At 39.6% G+C, this 21,149-nt stretch overlaps 4 protein-coding genes and 1 pseudogene across 4 annotated transcripts; 4 read left to right on the forward strand and 1 right to left on the reverse strand.

The window, feature by feature from the left end:
* The first annotated feature begins 661 nt into the window (after window positions 1–661).
* LOC112168147 (non-structural maintenance of chromosomes element 4 homolog A) lies at window positions 662–3,526 on the forward strand. The gene is made up of 7 exons (XM_024305269.2): window positions 662–1,138; window positions 1,255–1,335; window positions 1,592–1,823; window positions 1,917–2,007; window positions 2,209–2,422; window positions 2,523–2,614; window positions 3,057–3,526. Exons 1-7 carry the CDS (start codon window positions 940–942, stop codon window positions 3,303–3,305), a joined length of 1,158 nt encoding a protein of 385 aa, XP_024161037.1. The 5' UTR covers window positions 662–939; the 3' UTR covers window positions 3,306–3,526.
* A 136-nt stretch (window positions 3,527–3,662) lies between these two features.
* LOC121053090 lies at window positions 3,663–6,332 on the forward strand (annotated as a pseudogene).
* A 2,150-nt stretch (window positions 6,333–8,482) lies between these two features.
* Window positions 8,483–10,751, forward strand: LOC112164373 (non-structural maintenance of chromosomes element 4 homolog A). The gene is made up of 7 exons (XM_024300576.2): window positions 8,483–8,611; window positions 8,708–8,788; window positions 8,971–9,223; window positions 9,305–9,389; window positions 9,552–9,762; window positions 9,870–9,946; window positions 10,259–10,751. Exons 1-7 carry the CDS (start codon window positions 8,500–8,502, stop codon window positions 10,334–10,336), a joined length of 897 nt encoding a protein of 298 aa, XP_024156344.1. The 5' UTR covers window positions 8,483–8,499; the 3' UTR covers window positions 10,337–10,751.
* A 405-nt stretch (window positions 10,752–11,156) lies between these two features.
* Window positions 11,157–15,221, reverse strand: LOC112165883 (enoyl-[acyl-carrier-protein] reductase [NADH], chloroplastic). Its single transcript, XM_024302579.1, has 13 exons — window positions 15,074–15,221; window positions 14,244–14,533; window positions 13,565–13,674; window positions 13,406–13,461; window positions 13,240–13,324; window positions 13,113–13,160; window positions 12,723–12,797; window positions 12,535–12,646; window positions 12,347–12,398; window positions 12,208–12,259; window positions 12,060–12,117; window positions 11,671–11,769; window positions 11,157–11,582 (listed from the first exon to the last, which is right to left on the reverse strand). Exons 2-13 carry the CDS (start codon window positions 14,515–14,517, stop codon window positions 11,428–11,430), a joined length of 1,176 nt encoding a protein of 391 aa, XP_024158347.1. The 5' UTR covers window positions 14,518–14,533; window positions 15,074–15,221; the 3' UTR covers window positions 11,157–11,427.
* Window positions 15,222–18,170: 2,949 nt separating this feature from the next.
* On the forward strand, window positions 18,171–19,890 carry LOC112164374 (autophagy protein 5-like). Its single transcript, XM_040507470.1, has one exon. It carries the CDS (start codon window positions 18,856–18,858, stop codon window positions 19,786–19,788), a length of 933 nt encoding a protein of 310 aa, XP_040363404.1. The 5' UTR covers window positions 18,171–18,855; the 3' UTR covers window positions 19,789–19,890.
* The last annotated feature ends 1,259 nt before the right edge of the window (window positions 19,891–21,149 follow it).

Below are 21,149 nucleotides of genomic sequence, written 5' to 3' on the forward strand. Positions count from 1 at the left end.
GAAATGACTCTAGAAAATTAAAAAACTTTGAGAATTGATTAAATCACAAGAACAATTATGACATTCATAAAATATATTGCTATTAAAAAAAAAAAAACTAATTACACATGCAAAACATGTGTGAAGAAAGATTAGTATAGATTAAGGAGGGAATGCTGACTACAAAAAATTAGAGTGCAACTTTTACTCAAAAAAAAAAAAATTCTTTCATATGGTTTTCTCAAACCACGACACATAATGAGATCATTTAAACTCACATCCAGAAACTGCCTCCAAACATATTCGAGTAGATTCAAGCGACGAATCTACTATGAGTTGAGAACAATCCAGTACCGTCTAGAACTCTAGATTATCTCCAACAAAAGCCCACAGCTAAATTTTTTTATTTTTTATTTTTAAAAAGGTGGATCCATAACCCTAAATCCACCACGAGTATTACACTTGCCAAAAACGTATCACTTCCAAATTCATTGGATAATAATAGAACAAAGGAGCCCATAAGATGTGTAAACACCACACAAGAAGCCCAAAATAAATACATCTTAAACTACACCACACAAGAAACCCAAACAGAAATAACTACAACACATAAGAAGCCCCAAGGTATCAGCCCAAAAAAACCAAGCGAACAGCTCATCGTTACATCATATGATATTCGATTTAAAATTCAAAATTTTAAACACAAAACTCATCCCCTTAGCCTTAGGTTTCATAATCAAAACCTCTCAAATCCCCAAAACCAAAAATCCCGAATTATTACGAGCGGGAAAATCACCGCGGCGTTTAAAGTTTCAAACCCCTAAAAAATTATCTCCCTTCTTTAAAGGAAACCCAACCTCATTTTCCAATTTTTACACTTTCCCTCTCTCTCTCTGAAAATTAGGGTTTACTTTCCTTTCAATTAGGATTCAGGGCTTTCCAGATTCCTCCTCCGATTCGATGCCGAGGACCGCGAAACGCGAACGGAGCGCCGGTCAAGGCCGTGGCGTCGATGACGGCGAGGAGGCGGAGCGGCTCCGAGCCGTGAAGCGCGAGCGACTCAATTCCGAGCAGGTTGAAAATGAGTCAACCGATCAGGACGCCGGTCAACGGCGAGCTCTCCGATCTGACTACAATGAAATCCTGAACCTCATTAGTGGTGTGTATCTCTAATTATCGGGAATTTATATTTGTTTTCGAAATTGAAATTTTGGTTTGTGTTTTTTTATAGATTCGAATTTATTGTTTAATAGCTGGGTTTTGTGTTTGTTGCAGAGAAGAGAAATGAGTTATTGAAGCCGGAGTCGGAGAAATTTGGCGTCATCATTGGTAGAGTTGAGAAATTGCATGAGCTAGGTAATCCCTTTCACTCTGTGAGTTTATGATTAAATTTACTGGTAAAAAAAAGTTGAGAATGGAGAAAATGAAATTAAAATGTCGAACTTTTTTAAAGGGATTGCTTAGAAAAATGATTTAATGAGGTTTTTATATTGCCATTTTGAATAAATTTTGCTTCGAAATGTGTTGTTGACTACTGAGAAGGATGGAATTTCAGATACAGTTAATTTCTTATAAGTTTGCAATGTTTGCTGTTATTTTTTTTTCTTTTCAGTTCAGAAGCCAAGAGAGCAAGTGGCAGATGCAGAGGCACTATTAGACATAACTAACACATTGGTAACCTCTGTGAAGTCACAGTCCAGTGCCGGCATTACTCCATCAGACTTCATTACCTGTTTGATTCGAGATTTTGGACAATTAAGGGATGGCCATGCCTCGATTCGGTGGAAAGATGTTGGGGTGGCCGTGGCACCAATTTTCAAGAGGGCTCATGGGTGCTGTACAATGTGAGTTGTTTGTTATGAATTCCCCTTTGTAAAGGATTTGTGTGTATTTTACCTTGTTTATTTACTAAATTGTGATTTGTTACTTTGCTGAAGGCTTGGACCCATGAATACTGAGTATAAGGAAAGGAAGGCAGCTGTTCGTACTAGACGAATAAAGCCTACCACAACTGATGAGCCTGAGGAGGTAAAGTTGATTATATTGGGTGTATTTTATGATCTGGAAATGATAGTCTAATTATTGCTAATAGGGCAATCGTAAATCTAATATTTCTGTGTTAGCCAATGCAGTGGCAATGTCTGTTGAAATAGTTTACTGTAGGAATGTTTCCTGCAATTTGAGAACTTTGCCAGTGCTATTTACACATTTGTGTTTTCTATGCAACAGATTGATGCACAGGAAGAAGAAAAAACTGATACGGATAGGAATATGTCAACGATGTTTGAGATATTAAGAAAGAAGAAATGCGTCCGACTGGAATGTTTAATATTAAACAGAATGTTCTTTGCACAAACAGTTGAGAATTTATTCGCTCTTTCATTCCTTGTTAAAGATGGCCGGGCTGAAATCATAGTTGATGCAAATCGCGCTCATTTTGTTGGTATGTATATTACAACAGAATACTAACTATTATCTTTTTGTTTAGATTTGTGTTTTAATTGTCTCCTCTGGTTTATCCAATTATTCTTTTTCTTCTTCAGCACCAAGGAATGCTGCCAAGGCCACTGAAGTGGCATCTCGTGAGGTTGTTTATAGACACTTTGTGTTCCGATTTGATTTCAAGGACTGGAAGGTATAGTCCACTTTTCATTCTTTTAGTGTTACGTTTTATTTGCAACGTCTTCTTGATTGGGTGCAAGATAGTTTATAAAATTGAACAAAAGATCACCACTTTTTTCTTATTTGTATGTAGTATGTACGGAGTTGTAATCATCTTGTTTGAGAAATATAATGACAATCCCTACTAGCTTTCACAATGAAATTGAAAGAAAGCAGGCATCTAAACTAGAGGATTGTTCAAGCTTTTTATTTTGTTTGTTATTTTTTGGTTAGTGGCTAATGAAATCACCACCCCCCCCCCCCCCCCCCCCCCCCCCCCCCCCCCCCCCCCCCCCCCCCCAACACAAACAAAAGCATTGTGTTGAGTGTTAGATCATGTGCATCTCCAAATGGATCCTTGTTATGCTTGATCATCCATGTTTGAGAACATCATATCCTTTCTTATATTCTTACAGTTGATGAAGGATATGGTGCCTGGTGGTGAGGAGCTAATGCCACATAGAATCCCTGCCAGCTCCGAACCTGCCTCTCAGGAGGAACCAGCTGCATACGTGTCCCAAACAGGACACACAACTCCAATTCGAAAGCTTTCCAGGAATCGCGGCCGGATGGTGCAGGAAGAAGCTATTGTAGAAGAATCCCCTGAATATGATAATGACCGTGCTGCTGGAGGAGCACTTCGCAGGTCTAAGCGCAAGCTATAGCTATTATGGGATAGTCCTGCTGTATTTATTCAGTGATCAACCGTGTGTTGGCTTGTATATAGGATTAGGTAGATAGCCTTTCTACCTAGATTAGATTCTACCTTTCATACAGGTTGGTTTTGACACTGTTGTGATCCTTTTGGAGTTTACTGACTTGTGCCATTAGCATTCTATTCCCTATCAAACGTGCTTTCGTTCCTAAATATCACTTTCCGAGGAAATGAGCATGTGGTGGTTTGGACTTTTAAGTGAAACAAATTGTACGGAGTTGATCTACATCAATGTGGGCGTGCTAAGTATCTACCTGGAACTTTGGCCTAAATTACATGTATATCAAATAAGTAAAATCTCCCCAAAGTCAAAGTGAAAACCGTTTCACGCAGGGTAAGAAACTGCACTAACGCGGGAAAAGTACAGCTGGTAACTAAGCACCCTGCCAATTTTTCTAGACTCTTGAAATTTGGCACCTACGCCTAGAGTAGTCTTTTCACCACCGACTTAGGGTTCTTGTGTAAATTTAGGGTTCTTCTGTTCATCAGTTTTGTGATCAATCTGCTCCGAGAATCTCTATAATTCCTATGGCTGTACTGTCAATTTTGAGCTACTCAACTTCGGCCAAGAACCGGTACCACGGCGAGAGCTCCGCTCCGACTACCTCGCCGTCCGGAGCTTCACCAGTGGTATATTTTTGCCGGAAAATTATTCACAAAAAAAAAAAAATCAAAGTTTCCTTTGTTAAATACTTTGGTTTCATTTCCTTTTTTTATTTGTGTTGCAGAGAAAAGAGACGATTTAATGAGTCCGGATTCGATGAAGTTTGATGTGATCATTGATATAGTTGACAAACTGCATGAGCAAGGCCTTACCATTAACATTTACAATTTACAAAAATTATTTAATCACTGGGAGAAGTAAAATGAATTTCAATACTAGTGGTAAATTGGGATTTTGGATTTTTCAGTTCAGCTTCCGAGAGAACAAGTAGCGGATGCACAAGCACTTGTCCAAGTAACACCGTGGTGGCCTCTGTTATGTCACATTCTAATGGGGAAACTACCCCAGGCGATTTCATTACTGGTTTAATTACATATTTCCGGCAAGTCAATAGGCCATCAGTGAACAAAGATAGTGCCCATGTCTCAAATGGAGAGATATTGGACTTTCTGTTTCACCAATACTCAAGAGGACTGTTGGATGTTGCACAATGTGAGTCTTTGCATGAAATCAAGAGTTAATGTTCCTCTGCATTGTTTTTGTTCTAACTCATGGTTTTGTAAATTTTGAAAGGCTTGGACCCATGAATATTCAGATTAAGCAAAGGAAGGCTGCTGTCCGGCGTACAAAGCCTACCACAACTCATCTGCCCAAGGAGGTAAAATCGTTTAATCGTTTGTGTGTTGTATGAAAAATGTTTTGCTGTAAGTACTCATGGCAAGAGTGGGTTTAATGCTTTTGTATTACTTGTAATGTAGAGGTCTGCTTTTGTTAATGCTATATACTTATGGTTTATACCAACAGATCAATAATGAAGGAGGCGAACGAACTGATACAGATTTGAACATGGCAACAATGTCTGAGATTTTAAAGAACAATAAAAGGGTGGAACTCAGTTGTTTGATACTAAATAGAAGATCTTTTGCACAGACAGTGGAGAATCTATTTGCTCTGTCATTTCTGGCAAAAGACGGCAGAGTTAGAATTGCTGTCGAAGCAAATGGTTCTCATATTGTTTGTAAGTGGAATAGTAAAACAACGCAAAATTTAATTTATGTTCACGGTAGTGTTTGAACCATCTATGCTTATGGCTTATTCAATATTCTCTTGTTCAGCTCCTACGAATGGTCCCGTTGCCAATGAAGTGGCTTATCACCATTTTGTGTTCCGATTTGATTTCAAGGACTGGAAGGTGTAATTTAGTGTTCATTGCTTCATTGTTAATGATGTTTATAATTCGACTTCTACTTGAGTTTTAGTGTAGTAGCATGGTCTTAACATATGTACAATGTAGAAACTGGGAATACAGCGCATCCCTCTATCAGAATCCCTCAAGAAAAAACAATGTGTCTAGAAACTGTAGAAATAACACAAGATGATCCACAAATTGTTCTTTGCATGTTAGTCGCGGTTAATCAGCTCATAAATTATAATTCTCCATCCATTTGATGCTTGTGTCAGTCCCCTTCAATGTTTCTTAATTGCTTTGCAGATAATGATGGAAATGGTGGCTGTTTGGTGAGGAGCTGATGCCTCCTAGAGACAGCACAAAGTGCACACCAGCTTCTGAGGAGCAACCAACAGCATTCAATTCCCAAACAGCGACAGCCTTACACACAACCCGGATTCAAAAACTTAACAGAAACCATGCCCTGGTTGTGCAGGAAAAATCTACTGCAGAAGAATTCTTTGAAAATGATGATGCTGTTGGAGCCACAGAACTTCGCAGGTGTAAGCGCAGGCTTTCGTTTAATACATGTTTAAGCGGAAGCTTAAGTTGATGGGAAGATTGGATTTAGGATCCTCTACTGATCTTGGGTGTTGATTCTGCACGTGTCTAAAATGACGTAGTTGATTGTGAATAAAGTTCAAGACAAATGTAACTTTAAACATAAGCACAAAATCAACGTTGTTAAGATCAGTAAAGGATCCGGATCACAGTCGTACAGGGACAGTAGGTTTATTTTGATCAACTATCTGCCGTATCTCTAGACTACTACTATATAGTGCCGAATTTCGAAGACAGCGTTCTACTTGGATTCCATTTTGCACTAGGTTAGGTTGACCGTTTTGACATTCCCCTAATCCTCTTGGAGCTGTTTTACTTGTGAACTCACTGTAAACTGAAGATCAAGTAGGTATATCCGTATATATGCAGGCTTTGGGTATCTACGTTCCTGGTGGCATTTTGAAATCAATGCCCATTTTATACTTTAGTGGATCATATTAATGAAGCTCTGGGCTCATCATTAGCCGACTTTGATCAAATTGCTTGTAATAATTAGAAGTCAAGACATGCGGTAAATAACTAGATACCACTGAAAATTGCACTTAAATGACACAAGATTCATACGGTAACCCTTCTATTAAGACCGGTCATGCCATATATCAAGCAGGGTTAGATATTTTATACACGAGTTCTCACAAGCACAGCATTTGACTACATAAAAGAAGAAATCTCTTTTTCTAATCAAGGTTCTTGAAAAATGTTAGTCCTCTGGGAAACTATTTCTCTTGACAAAATGGGGCCATTGGCCAAGACATCTATATAACTGCATTGTTATAAGTACAATCTAAGATTCTGGCCAATCGTTGAGCCATTGATTATCTATCCTCAGTGCTGATCCTTTGGGATGTCAAGTTTCTCAAAAATTGGACCGTCAACTCCAACACCCATTGTGTTCAAGCCATTATCAACGTATATATCAAAACTGGTGATGAAAGAAGCCAACGGTGATGCCAAGGAGTTTACTGACTTGTTCCATTAGCATTCTATTATTCCCTATCGAACGTGCTTTTCGTTTCTAACTATCACTATTGAGGAAATGAGCATCTGGTGGTTTGGAATTTTAAGTGAAACAAAATTGACGATATTAAACGATTAGTCTTCAAATTGTATGGAGCAAGGAGTTGAGTGGTTTTGCAACGTATGAACATACACCCCACAGTAGTTATGCTCTCTTCTCTGACTCCCTTGCGGGAGGTTTCTCGACGGCGACTTTTTTCAAGGAGCGGTGGTCTTGTGCTTTTGACTGAGAGGAGGGTCCTTTCACCTTTCTCTAGTCTAACTCTTGGTGGTGCCGGCGGGACAACTCGAAGGGGCTCCTTGCTCCTAGGCTGCTGCCTAATTCTTCTTGTCATCGGCTATGGTTGTGGTGATGGTGGCTCTGTTCCAGATCTAAGATTGGATTGGTATGTTAATTATGTGGTTTCTCTAGGGAGGATGGATGCGAAGGCGGGTACCAGTGTTCGGCATGCAGCTTGCATCGATGATCGCATCGATTTGATGGTGGTGATGGTAGATCTGTCTTGCTTGTCGGTGGACTTGAGTTGCTGGGCATCAAATCTGATTATGCAATCTGTCTTTGATGGTGGTTATGATGGCAGTGGTCAGTGTTCCCATGGGAACTTGGGTGGTGGTGGTCTCTGCGGTGGCAGTGGTGGTCTCTATGTGGGTGGTAGTTTCTATAGAGACGGCGGCGGTTTCCAAGAAGCTGACGGCGACGGCAGAATTGTTGAGGAGGCTAGGGTTTCTCCTAAAGTGGCTTGCTGGGCTCTAGGGTTTACCCAAATTGGGCCTTGGATGTGGTTAATTTCGACGGGGCTATGGGTCCATTTTGGGTCATCTCCTGATGCAAAGGATAATGTGGAAGGTGGTCTGTCACCTTCTACTGCAAGTTTAATTTAATTTATATTTGGGTCGCAAAAACCAGTGCCTTAGTTGTTACCTTTTTATGCCTGCTTCGAGGTTTCTGGTTTTTGTTATAATAATGGTGCGTTGACTTCCTAAAAGATGGGTGTACTAGGGATTATATGGGTCGCTATTTGTCTAGAATAGGGTTTCTTATGGTTCTAAGGGACGATTGCTTTCTGTTGACCCCATAGGGGTGTTTCGTTCTTGTACTGCTTGCTGAATTTAATGAAAGGGCTGACCTATTTTGGTAAAAAAAAAAAAAGGAGTTGAGTGGTTTTGTGTGTATCATGCAATAGTAGACTTTAGACCATTATACCACTAGTTTTCACCGGTGTACGATTGTATGGAGTTGGCCTACATCAATGCATATCAAGTATCTACGTGGAACTTTGGCCTAAATTAAATGTATATCAAATAACTAAAATCTAACCAAAATAAAAGTTGGGTTTTTGTCTATTTACCCCATTTTAAGAGATTTTTAAAGATATTTGAGGGCAGCCGCTGCATCAGCCTCCTTGTAAAAAAAAAAAAAAGTTAAAGATGTTTTACGCATAGTAAAAAAACTGCCCCAACAGTCCAACACCGGAAAAGTACAGCTGGTAACTAAGCACCCCGCCAATTTTTGTAGGCTCTTGTATCCTACGCCTAGACCTTAAGGTAGTCTTTTTTAGACGTCTATAAAGGAGCTATTAGAGTATTTATAAAAAAGAAAAATAAAAGTCACTTGGATTTAGGGTTCTTCATCAGCTTTGTGATCATTCTGCTCCAAGAATCTCTAAAATTCCAATGGCTGAGAAAGAAGGTACTGTCAATATTGAGCGACTCGACTTCGGCCAAGACCCGGAGCCCCGCCGAAAGCTCCGCTCCGGCTACCTCGCCGTCCGGAAGCTGACCAGTGGTATACTTGGCGGAAACTTATTCACTACAAAAATCAGAGTTGCATTGTCTATTTGTTAAATACTTTGTTTTCATTTGCTTTTCATTTATGTTGCAGAGAAAAGAGACGATATAGTGAGTCAGGACTCAAAGAAATTTGATGTTGTTATTGACGAAATTAACAGACTTCATGAGCAAGGTATTACCATTAACATTTTAGAGAAACTATATTCATGTTTTCATTATGTTTGTATCCCGGTTAATTTTGAACTTTTGTTAAGTAGTTTTCTTTGATCACTGTGAAAAATTAAACAAATTTCGACATTGCTATAATCTTGATTTTTAGTGATAAATTGGCGATATCCGTTTCGTGTTTTTCAGTACAGCTTCCCAGAGAACAAGTCTCGGATGCGCAAGCACTTCTAGACGTAACTAAAACCGTGGTGGCCCCTATTATGTCACATCATAATGGGGAAACTACCACAAGCGATTTCATTACCAGTTTGATTTCAAATTTCGGGCAAGTCTATAGGTCATCAGTGAACGAAGATGATGCCCATGTCTCACTTAACTGGAAAGATATTGGACTTTCTGTTCCACCAACACTCAAGAGGGCTTTTGGATGTTGCACAATGTGAGTCTTTGCATGAAAACAAGAGTTAATGATTCTTTCCATTTTTTTTGTTCTAACTCATGGTTTTGAAAATTTTAAAAGGCTTGGACCCATGGATACTGAGTATAAGGAAAGGAAGGCTGCTGTCCGCCGTACAAAGCCTACCACAGCTCATCTGCCGACACAGGTAAAGCCGTTTTACAAGTGTGTTGCGTGAAAAATGTTTTGCTGTAATTAGTAATTACTTGTGGCAAGAGTAGGTTTATTGCTTTTGTATACGTACTTGTAAATTTGTAATGTAGTGTTCTGCTTTTGTTAATGTTATATACTTGTGGTTTATACGCAACAGATTAATGAAGGAGGGGAAGCAAATGAGACAGACTTAAACATGTTAACAATGTATGAGATATTAAAGAAGAAGAAGAATGTCGAACTCAGTTGTTTGATACTAAATAGAAGGTCTTTTGCACAGACCGTGGAGAATCTATTCGCTCTTTCATTCCTCGCAAAAGACGGCAGAGTTAGAATTGCCGTCGAAGCAAATGGTTCTCATGTCGTTTGTAAGTGGAATAGGAAACAATACAAATCTAATTTATCTCATATAGTTTACAGTAGCGTTTGAACCATTTATGCCTATGGCTTATTCAATTAATACTCTCTTGTTCAGCACCTACGAATGGTCCTGTTGCCAATGCAGTGGCTTATCACCATTTTGTGTTCCGATTTGATTTCAAGGACTGGAAGGTATAACCATTTCTTCATTTCTTCATTGTCGAATGATTTATATAATTCTACTTCTTCTTGAGTTTTAGTATAGTAGCATGGTCTGTACAATGCAGAAACTGGGAATCAGCGCATCTCCGTATCAAAATCCCATTCGTAGAAATCAGTTGGTAGTTTTTTTAAAAACAATATGTCTAGAAACTATAGAAATAACACAGATGATCCATGGATTGTCCTCTGCATATTAGTCGTGGTTAATGAGCTTTTAAATTATACTTCTCCATCCTTTTGATGATTGTGTCTGTCCTTAAATGTTTTTTATTTGCTTTGCAGATAATGACTGAAATGGTGGCTGTTGGTGAGGAGCTGATGCCTCATAGAGACCACACAAAGTGCACACCTGCCCCTTAGGAGGAACCAGCAGCATTCAATTCCCAAACAGCCACAGCCCCACAGACAAACCGGATTTGAAAACTTACCAGAAACCATGGCCCGGTTGTACAGGAAAAATCTACTGCAGAAGAATTCTTTGGAAATGATGATGCTTCTGGAGCCACAGCACTTCGCAGCTGTAAGCGCAAGCTTTAGCTTGACATGTGCAAGCGGTAGCTTAAGTTGAGGGGAAGGTTGGATTCAGGGTCCTCTACTGATCCTAGGGTGCTGATTTTGCACTCGTGTCCAAAATGACGTAGTTTATTGACAGAAGTTCAAGACAACGTAATTAAACGTAAGCACAAAACCAACATTGTTAAGATCACTAAAGGATCCGGATCACAGTCATACACGGACAGCATGTTTATTTTGTTCAGCAACCAGCTGTATATCTAGAGCATTATTACACAGTATCAGATTAGGCAGACAGCTTTCTACTTGGATTCCATTTTGCACTAGGTTAGGTTTGACCTTTTGACATTCCTCTAATCCTCTTGGAGCTGTATTAGTTTTGAACTACTCACTGCAAATTGAATATCAAGTAGGTATACACGCATACTTTGGGTAACTATGTCCCTGGTGACATTTTGAAATGAATGTTCATTTAGTACTTTACCGGATCGTATTAATATGAAGATGCATGTATCGGTGCTTGTTTAATTAACTATAATGAAGCTCTGGACGCATCATTGGCCGACTTTGATGAAATTGCTTGTTACAATAAGAGATCAAGACAATGCAGAAATAATGAACAGATGTGGTAAATACCACTGAAAATTGCACTCAAATTACACAAGACTTTTATAATTGCCTCTCTATTACGATCGGTAATGCCATTTATTCAAGCAGGGTTTGATATTTTATACACAAGTTCTCACAAGCACAATTTATAAAAAAAAAGGGAAATTGAAAAGGATTTAGATTCAAAGTTCTTGGAAAATGTTAGTCCTCGGGGAAACTATTTCTCATGACAAAATGGGGCCATTGGCCAAGACATCTAATTAACTGCATTGTTATAAGTACAATCTAAGAGACTAAGATCGTGGCTAACCACTAACCATTGACTATCCTCAGTGCTGATCCTTGGGAATGTCAAGTTTCTCAAAAATTGGACTGTCAACTCCGACACCCATTGTGTTCAAGCCATTATCAACGTATATAACAGAACCGGTGATGGCAGAAGCCAAAGGTGATGCCAAGAAAGCGGCTGTGTTCCCTACCTCCTCTGTTATTTCAGATTTGTGGGATCAGAATGTAACAAACACAATAAAGGGAAAAGTTCAATGAAATTTAAGTAACAAAAAAAAAATCACCTGCAGATAGTTCTTTTTGCAGAGGTGCATTGACTAGTGAATAGTCAATCATCATATCAATGAATCCAATTGCTTTGGCAGCACGGCTTCTAAGTGGACCTGATGATCAAGAAATAAAGCTGAGCTGGTACGGATAGAAAAATATGAAAATAGAACTCCACCAAGCCTAATTTGGTCATCCTCAAAGTGGTCATTCATAATTTATCAAGGAAATTTGAATTCATGATTCAGAATGCACATGATGCTTTGGAGGGGGCCATTTGATCACATGGTCATTTAGAGAGATAAGATCACACATGGTTCATTTAAAATCAATCCATGGGGCCCAAAAATATGATAGATGGACAGACTACAAAGATAATTTAGTCAGTAATAGGTGTACACAGTACCAGCAGATATTGTGTTGACCCGAATTCTCTTTTTTCTGCCCGCTTCAAAGGCAAGCACCTGCACAATGCCAATTGTTATATCAAATTAAGATTGTAAGGACAAAAAAAGGTATGATATGTGACATGTAAGCATGTAAGAAAAACTCACTCGAGTGTCACTCTCAAGCGCAGCTTTTGCAGAGCTCATACCTCCACCGTATCTGCATATTATCATTCAAGAATGAATCATCTTAACATATAATACTGGGACATATAGATTGTAAAGAACACGATGCATGGAAAAATACCCAGGAATTATCCTCTCAGAAGCAATGTATGTAAGAGAAAGTGAAGAACCACCTGTAAGCACAAAATCCTCATTAATTCCACACACAAGGCTTATCTGTAGTACATCTTACAGTAAGACATAAAGACCAAGTGCACCAAAAGAAAAAGAAAAAGAAAAACTAATGAATGAGTGAATGTGGAAGCTTACCTGGATTAATTATTGGGAGGAAATGCTTCAGTAAAGAAACATACGAATAACTTGATGCAGAGATAGCAGCAAGATATCCCTTCCGGGATGTCTCCAACAGAGGTTTAGTGACCTATTAAAGAGAACTTTAATGTGCGCTCGAAAATGGTGACCAAAAATTCAATATGACTGTAACTTTATTATTGTACCTCTGGTCCATTAGCAAGGGAGTGAACAAGAATATCAATACTTCCAAAATCACTCTTCACGGCTTCAGCAGCTTCCTGCAAAATAACAAAGCAAGATTAAAAAGAATTATTTTGTTTAAAGAGGCAAGTGAAGCAAAATCCGAAAAACCCTTGACTAGATGATCAAATTGGAACTTTGGCCAAGATAATAATACTTGGGGGGAAAAAAAAACAAAAAAACTTTACTACATGTTGCAAACATATATTCAGAACCCAGATGAAATTTCAAGTTCAAACTTTGGGAAGGCGGGAGTAGCAACATAGAAAACTGTTGGCCAAAAACTAAGTCGAATCTCACGTATTCCCCAATTGATTTGGAAACAAATAATACTAACATGCTTTAAGTCATACCTGGACAGTCCAGTTACTGGATCCGGCATAGCGCTTATTTGATTTCACCTGGATGAAGTAAAGTCTACGGATTCAATATGACTGGCCACTTTTAGTTTATTTAAATGAATGTAAACTGAAATATTACCTCCTCAGGAACATCGTCAAGGGTATCAAAAACTGCATCAAGGGGATATACTTTAGTAATCTCCATCAAAGAACCATCTGGTAACCTGAAACATCATATATCATGTTAGATGCTATTCATCAAAATGAACAGCAATACCAATGCGAACCCAGATCTGACATCTTACATGCGTGACTCATCAAACTTCCCACGTCGCAGGCTGGACTCAAAAATGTTCAAAGCCTGCAGGTACAAGGTTCTGATTCAGTAACTAAATCACTATCCAAATTTTACAAAGAGCAAAAGGCAAATGTGAAATCACACAAGATCAGGCCTATCAACTTACAGGGACCCAAGTTCCCACGAGAATTTCAGCACCTGCAGCAGCTAGAGATTTTGCAATAGCCCACCCATATCCATTATCATCAGCTACACCAGCAATGAATGCTCTCTTACCTGCAAAAAGCACATACAATTTTAGTTGGAAAGGTAATGTGATCAGCAATAGGTGAATATCTCACTGAAATACAGATAATGAGCTGGGCACATATGTAATATTCTGGATCAGTAAAAACCTGAAAGCTAAATTTTGAAGAAAAACTTCTGCAAGTACACAATGATGGTTTAATTAAATAATTAACCGTAATCTGGTACATCATGTAGAGATAACTTTGTTCCTCAAAGCACGTTGGCTACTGCTACAGTCACCCTTTACATGCGTTTACAACCAGAGAGGGGAATCATGTAAATGGAGAACTAAAAGCTTCTAGAGATAAGTAACTTTCAACTTTTTTTTTATTGCAAAACTGAGAATCCATTCAATCCATATAAGGAACAATAATCAATAGGTTAAACTATGTGAGACTAAAAAGAACTAAAGACAGGAATCACATAAATGATTTTTTTGTAACAAGATATATGAAGTTGTAAAAAGGCCTTTTTATTAAAACGGAATGAAGATGACCTCAAATATGAATCAAGTGCCAATATGAGTATGGTAGCAACGAGTTGGAAAGAAAATAAACCTTTCAGATTAATTGGCAACCCAGAGGGCTTGTTCTCACTAGATCCAGCCATTGCCTTTGTAACAAACTTATCCATTTTCAAAGATGATGATGTAAAGCTCCGCTGGAAAGATTGCACAGATGATATATGGCACGCACTCGAGAGCTTAGACGATGATACCACTTTAACATTGCCGTGAAGCATAGCGGCACCAGACCTGAAAACTCTATGAGAAGAGGAAATGCAGGGTCTTGCTGTTGCCATTTGCAGGCTGGAAGCAGCAGTAGTTGCCATCTTCACTAAATGGAATCTACATTACATCATACACTAAATCAGAATTCACATTCATAACACAACGAAGGAAAACTTGGAATAGAACACTCAACACACAGTTGTTGCCAACATTTCTTAAGGTGAAAAACATTCAACTTCTGCTGTTCTAAATCAAAAGTAGTCATTTTGCAACTATTATCTTGCAATTCCCAAAATGCTGATAAAACCCCAGAACCCATAAGCTAAAGAAACCCCCTTTTCAACAGTAACTCTCAACAGAAAAGCAGCACAAGCAAATCCACAGGAAACCCAGAAATCTACTCAAAGTAAGCTGAACCCAGAAAACAAAATCACATAAACCCAGAAAATTTTGGGAAAGAGAAACCATAAACCCACAAGAGTAAACTTCACTAACCACCACAGTATGAATTCAGGTACCTATACCTGCCTCAAACCCCAGAAAATTTCAACAACAGTGAAACACATCTGGGGAAAAAAAACCCAAAACCTCTACTACATTTCAGAATAACAACAACAATTACAACAAGAGAGGATTAATGCGACATAAATCTCTAACCTTTTTGCACTAGAAAGCGCCAATGTGAAGAGCAGAAAAACAAAAAAGCTAAGAACTTTATTGTTCTAGAAAGAGAAAGACAAAAGGTTAGTTCGAAGTTCGAACTCAGAAGAGCTTTGGTGTCTTATGATGCGGCTTTACTCTTCAGTGTGAGCACTGAGGTGCCTGAACTCAAAAACTAGTTTCTTTTTTCTTTTGGGTAATGCATTTGGGCCTGGGCCAATCTCATCATCCAGCCCAAATAAAAAGTCCACAAAAGATTGTTGTTGACTCGAAACAAAGGGTTGCTTGTTCCGGTCAGACCAGGATTTTAATTATTTACTTTCCTGATTAGGATTGGTTTGTTTTCTTATATTTATTGGGTTCTAGCTAGGGTTTGAAGGATAGATAAGCCGTCGCTTAAGCAGTCGGTTCTTTGCTTAAGGAGAAAAGATGTCGAACGAGGATTGGTATGTTTATATGAATATTGACAATGGTGCACTCTGTCGTCTAAATCTGAGTAAACTATGCGAAGAGTCGACCAGGCCTGAATTTGAAGTTCTGCATAAATTTCGAGCCGATCAGGTTCGTCGATCTCGATCTCCATCCAATATCCACCTCTTCAACGATTCCAATACAATTCTCCAGTTTCAATTGCCTAGGTGTGAGTATCACTGGAACTTTGCGACCACCATTGATAACAAACTCTATGTTCTAAGCACACGCTATCAGGTTTTTCAGGTTTTTGATCCTCTTCATAGGCTTTGGAAAAACCTCCCTCTTCCCCCGTCTCGTAGTTCGACAGAGTGTTATATGCCCAACAAATTTGAATGGGGCCACATGATCGCCATTTTTGAAAGAAGTTATGAGTTTTCAGACGTTTTTGATACCATTGAAGAGAAGTGGATGGTCGCAGAAGGTTTGCCGCGTCTAACTTGTGCCCTAGAGTTCCAGGGATTTCTAATTGGCAAACCGAGCAGATTCGAGAATCAAAATTGCCTTGTTGCTTATAAGTTGGATGAGAATGGTTTGCCGAATCCCAATTCTCGCCAGAATATACATGGGCTTTGGGAGATATTCTATCCTCCTATAGATTTGGAAGGAGATGGCATCTCAGGAGATGACTGCTTTCTCAACCGATTTGGTGATGACGGTGGCCGCATTTGCTTCCTCTGTACAACTAGATGGAACAAAGAATTCCTACTCGTTGCGGTGTTTCGATTATCAATCTCAACAATCTGCGGTATCCCAGTACTCGATGCAGTTTTTGAGCATAAGCTTCTTTATAAACTAGTCGGTGGAGTTTTCAATCAGCTCTGGTCATGCAAAACTCTTAACTCATGTTTCGTCATACAGTTGCCTCCAAATTCTTCAAGCTATCAACTTGGTTCCATGCCAACCATCATGCTAGACAACCTGCCTTCTGATGAAGACGATGATGATTATAATTATATTTCTGACCACGACGAGGATGATGAGAATCATGCAAGCAATGACAATGATGCAAAAACTTCAACTCCAGAGGCACAAACTTCTGCGAATGAGCTAACGGCAGACACTGAACGAAAATGGGATTTTGCAGACACGGTATGGGATGATGGCATTAAGGATAAGTCCCTATACTTTTGTTTCGTAGAGAAGAGAACGGATTTTTCATTCTCCTACGTTATAAAAGCCATGAAATTCAGTGATGTGCTATCATCATCACCATCTCAAAATTTATGCCAAGTTGCTTCTACTTCTGGCTGGCATCTTGCTAGTCCCCAACGTTGTGGTGTCTTCGGTTCCCAGATTCTTTTTGCTGGCAGCGGGTATGAGAACTTCCACGGGTACGAGTACACAGCAGGAATACCTAGAACGGATATTCATGTGTTTGATGTGACGTCAATGGATTCAACGAATGCCAACCATGGTTATGATAACATCAAGAGCTTCACAAAATCTTTTGAAGGATTGAAACCTGAGCCGCTGCTGGCTGCGGTCGAAGGCAAACTATATGCTCTTGCCGGGTACCCCATAGCCGAGCAATTGAATCCAGGTCCATTTTTCGAGGTACTTGACCCGATAGAGAAGGAATGGTCGCAGCTGCCAGATCCTCCGCCTTACACTCTTTACGCTCCACATCAGTACTCCCATCGGTACTCCCATGCAATTGCGGGCACCAACATCCTAGTGACGAGTCACTTGTCACCAGGAGTGTTTCGCTTTGACGTAGCTGACCACATCCACAGAGAGTGGAGACTAATAGAAAAGTCCGGCTTTACATTTGGCGGCAATACTACTTTAGTTGTGGCCACCGCTGACTATTGCGGGGGTGATTTCGTGCTTTTCACCTATTGTAAATCCAGTAATGCTATAGGTGTCTATCTCATGTCACGTGAATTTGATTCTATTGTATATCTCCCACCTTTGGAGCTGCCAGAGAGTGTGTCGTCTTTGCTTGAAGCAGCACAAGATGGTTACAACCATGGTCACTCTAGTTTTGTCCATCTAGGAGGTAGAAGAGTCTGCCTTGTATTGTCGTCCCTATTCGAGGGTCCATACAAGATGTATAACTTAGCTGAGGTTGATAAGATCAGTGTTTCCATCTTAGGATTCGAGTTTGAAGTTACAGAGAACCGGGATTCCTTGGTTGCCACATTTCTGTTTCATCGCGTGCTTGAATACGATATCAATAGCTCTACTACATTACATACCAAGCAGAAGCAGGACAACAACTCAAAAACCTCCGACATAGAAATGGTGGGTGCATTTCTGCTCTAACTAAGCTTTTCTTTGCTTTTCAATTCTTTTTGCAAGGGATGTTCCACCTTATGATGATAAATAGTCGATCTGCAGCAAGCCACTACTCGGTTTTGTTGTAGTGCTTGGATTGACTAATTTACTTGTGTAATTAATTTTATCTTCTGTAGTACGACGCCTCATGGATATATTTACCAATGATAAAAGACTACTCATTACATGAACACCGACACCCAGAGGGTCTATACCTAAATATAAACACCCAGAGAGACCTCCCTACCCCCATCACCCAACTGCTAAGTAATACGTCAGAGCGTCAATACACCCTCTAAAGTAACCCGGCTGGCCCTCAGCCGAATAAGTCCAGACCCAGAAACCTGCCACCTATAATTGGACTTTGGCCTAAAGGCCCAACTCCCAAAATAAGCTATGTGGGTAGACCTTGAAGCCAGAATGCGACAGCATTCTGCAATACGACAATCGACAACGTCACCAAAGTCGGCGCCTCTTCCAAATCCTCCTATCATAGACAACTAGACAAGAAAGATGAATAGATGTCGCAAAGATCCCCATAACGAGATCTGACCAACACCTCCAAATGCAGCCCCCAAGCCTAATGCTATCGATCACAGCTTGGCACCCATTAACAAACATCTGATCCAATTAAGCCTGGATCGATCACCCGGCCTCTACCACTGCTGATGCAGCCCAAGAGAACAACCAAAACTGAGAGACCCCGCCGAGCAAGCCCGCAGTCATGTTTGATATATAGAATAGAGAGAGGTGAAACTACATCCTTCCCCCTGTCACAGATGTTTTGCCTCATATCCGTTTTTCCCGTCTAGCGATTACCACCGTACAAAGTTCTGGTTTGATTTCGTTTTTTTGTTTTTCCCCTTATTTAAGACATACTCCTTGCTCTAGTCGTCTAGGGTTTTATTAATTGACACCCTTATGTGTTGATATACGATCCGGTCTAGCTAGGTTGCAGGCTATAAAGCAGTGGCTTCTCTTCTATTTTCTCTCGTCTCTGTTTATAGTTTCACACCAAAGGGAGAAGAATGGACATGGAAGCACAGAGGTTTTTATGGGAAGGAGCAATTCCTTTACAGATTCATCTCCACGAATCCGAAGTCACCACTCTTCCCTCTCCCCCACCAGCCCTGATCTTAGCTCCTCGGCTAGGATGCCTACCATTGTTGGCCTCGCATTTAAAGCCTTACTTCAGCAGTGCACTTCCTCCAGGTGTTGACACTATTTGGTTCGAGTACAGAGGCATGCCCTTGAAATGGTATATACCAACAGGAGTTCTTTTTGATCTTCTATGTGCAGAGCCGGAGAGACCTTGGAATTTAACGGTGCATTTTAGAGGATATCCAGGAAACATATTGATCCCTTATGAAGGTGAAGATAGCATCAAGTGGAGCTTTATCAACTCATTTAAAGAGGCAGCATATATAATCAATGGAAACTGCAAGAATGTGATGAACATGTGTCAACCTGATCAGGTGGAGCTCTGGCGCTCTGTCTTAAATGGTAATTTGGAAGCCTACCTACGGGTATCTTCTAAACTTAAGCTTGGAGCATTTGGGGAAATGAACTCAAGCTCTCCAAGATCCCGATCGAGTATGGGTGAAATTGATGTTTCTGGGCAGGTGAAGCAAGGCCGAGTTCCTGTTCGGTTATATGTTTGGTATGTCATTGAGGACTTTGATGACTTGGAAGATGCACCACCGATTGATAGTTGGGACAAAGTTTTTTACATAAACCAGCCTGTCGAGATACAAGGAGAAGGTAGATGCTTTACTTTACATGATGCAGTGAAAAGCCTTCTGCCAGACTATTTTGTGGAGAAATCCTTGGGCACTGCTGAATCATTGACAGTAGGTGGTGATGACAAGCAAAGAGTTTCATCCGAAGATGCAAGCGATGATAAAAAAGCCGAAGAGGAAGTAGAAACTTCATGCGACGACTGTGTAAACTGTAAAGGCTAGTTACGAATATGAAGAGCCTGAAATCAAGCTGGTTCGTATACAAGGTATTGAACCGAAACTGGATCTACCATTTTCTTGGGTGGCAAACAACTTAATGCACCCTGAGCACTTTCTTCATATCTGTGTATATCTGAAAGTACAAGAAGACAATAATACCATGTCATAGGTGGCATTTGTAATCATGTTTTCCATTTTACATTTACTGTATAGAAAAGAATTATACAGTACGTTAGTTGTCAATACATAGATCTAGATTCCATCAACAAAAAAAAATCATAGTTTGACACCCCCATTCACATAAGAAAAAATAAATGTTGAATAAGGATTGGTACATGTATATGAAGATTAATGGTGCGCTCTCTCTAAATATTAGTCAATTATGCGAAAAAAGTTGGTCTCAACTTCAGCATCTCGCTGATTTTGGATTTAATCAGCGTCATTTTTGATCCAATATCTGCCTCTACAACCTGACCGATGAAATTTGCAGCTTGAAATTGCATGAATCCATGATGCCAAACCTGGCAATCACCATTGATAACAGACTCTATATTCTCTTACCGTAGAAGCTTTCAGGTTTTTCTGGTTTTCGATCCTCTTCACCGGTCGTGGAAAACTCTCCCTCTTCCACCGTCTACATCTATCTCCGGACTCTTTGCATGGGGCCACATGATCGGCATGAGACAAGCAAAATAATTCATACGTGTTTGACAGTATTGAAGAGAATTGGATGCTGGCGGTTGGTTTACCGCGTCTGTCATGTGGCCCTGGGAGTCCCAAGGATTCCTAATCGGCATCCCAGCCTTAGTTAAGTGTCCAAAAATTGCCTTGTTGCTTATAAGCTGAATGGTTTGCCGAATTGCAATTCTCATCACAACGTACAAAATTGGGATTTGGGAGATATTCTACCCTCCTTGATAGGAGCATTTTAATGCGACATTTTAACTGTTATTTCCCTATATTTTCTGCGTTATTTCCTTAATAAAACTCTGTTTAGGAAAGTTTCCATTCTTCGAATGGGAAAGTTCCTAATTGTAGAAAGTTTCCGTTTTGTAGTTTCTATTTTCCATTTTTAGAAAGTTTCCATTTTAGTTTAAGAAAGTTTCCATTTCTTATTTTAGAAAGCTTCTATTTTCAGGTTTTTGGAATAAATAAGCAGAATTGAGTTCATAAATGGAACGAGAAGTTTCATGAAGATGACATGGCAAGGAGAGAATCAAGGAAGAGTTTTTTAAAAAAAAGGAAAATATATTTTCCTTGGGGATTAAATTTGCCGTGTAATACTTAAGGAAAAACAAGGTGACAACGTGGGAATTGAAGATGATTGATTGAGGATTTCAAGGAGAGATTTTCTTGGGAGACTT

The sequence above is a fragment of the Rosa chinensis genome, chromosome 5 (assembly GCF_002994745.2).
Source record: "Rosa chinensis cultivar Old Blush chromosome 5, RchiOBHm-V2, whole genome shotgun sequence".
Classification (NCBI taxonomy): Eukaryota; Viridiplantae; Streptophyta; class Magnoliopsida; order Rosales; family Rosaceae; genus Rosa; species Rosa chinensis.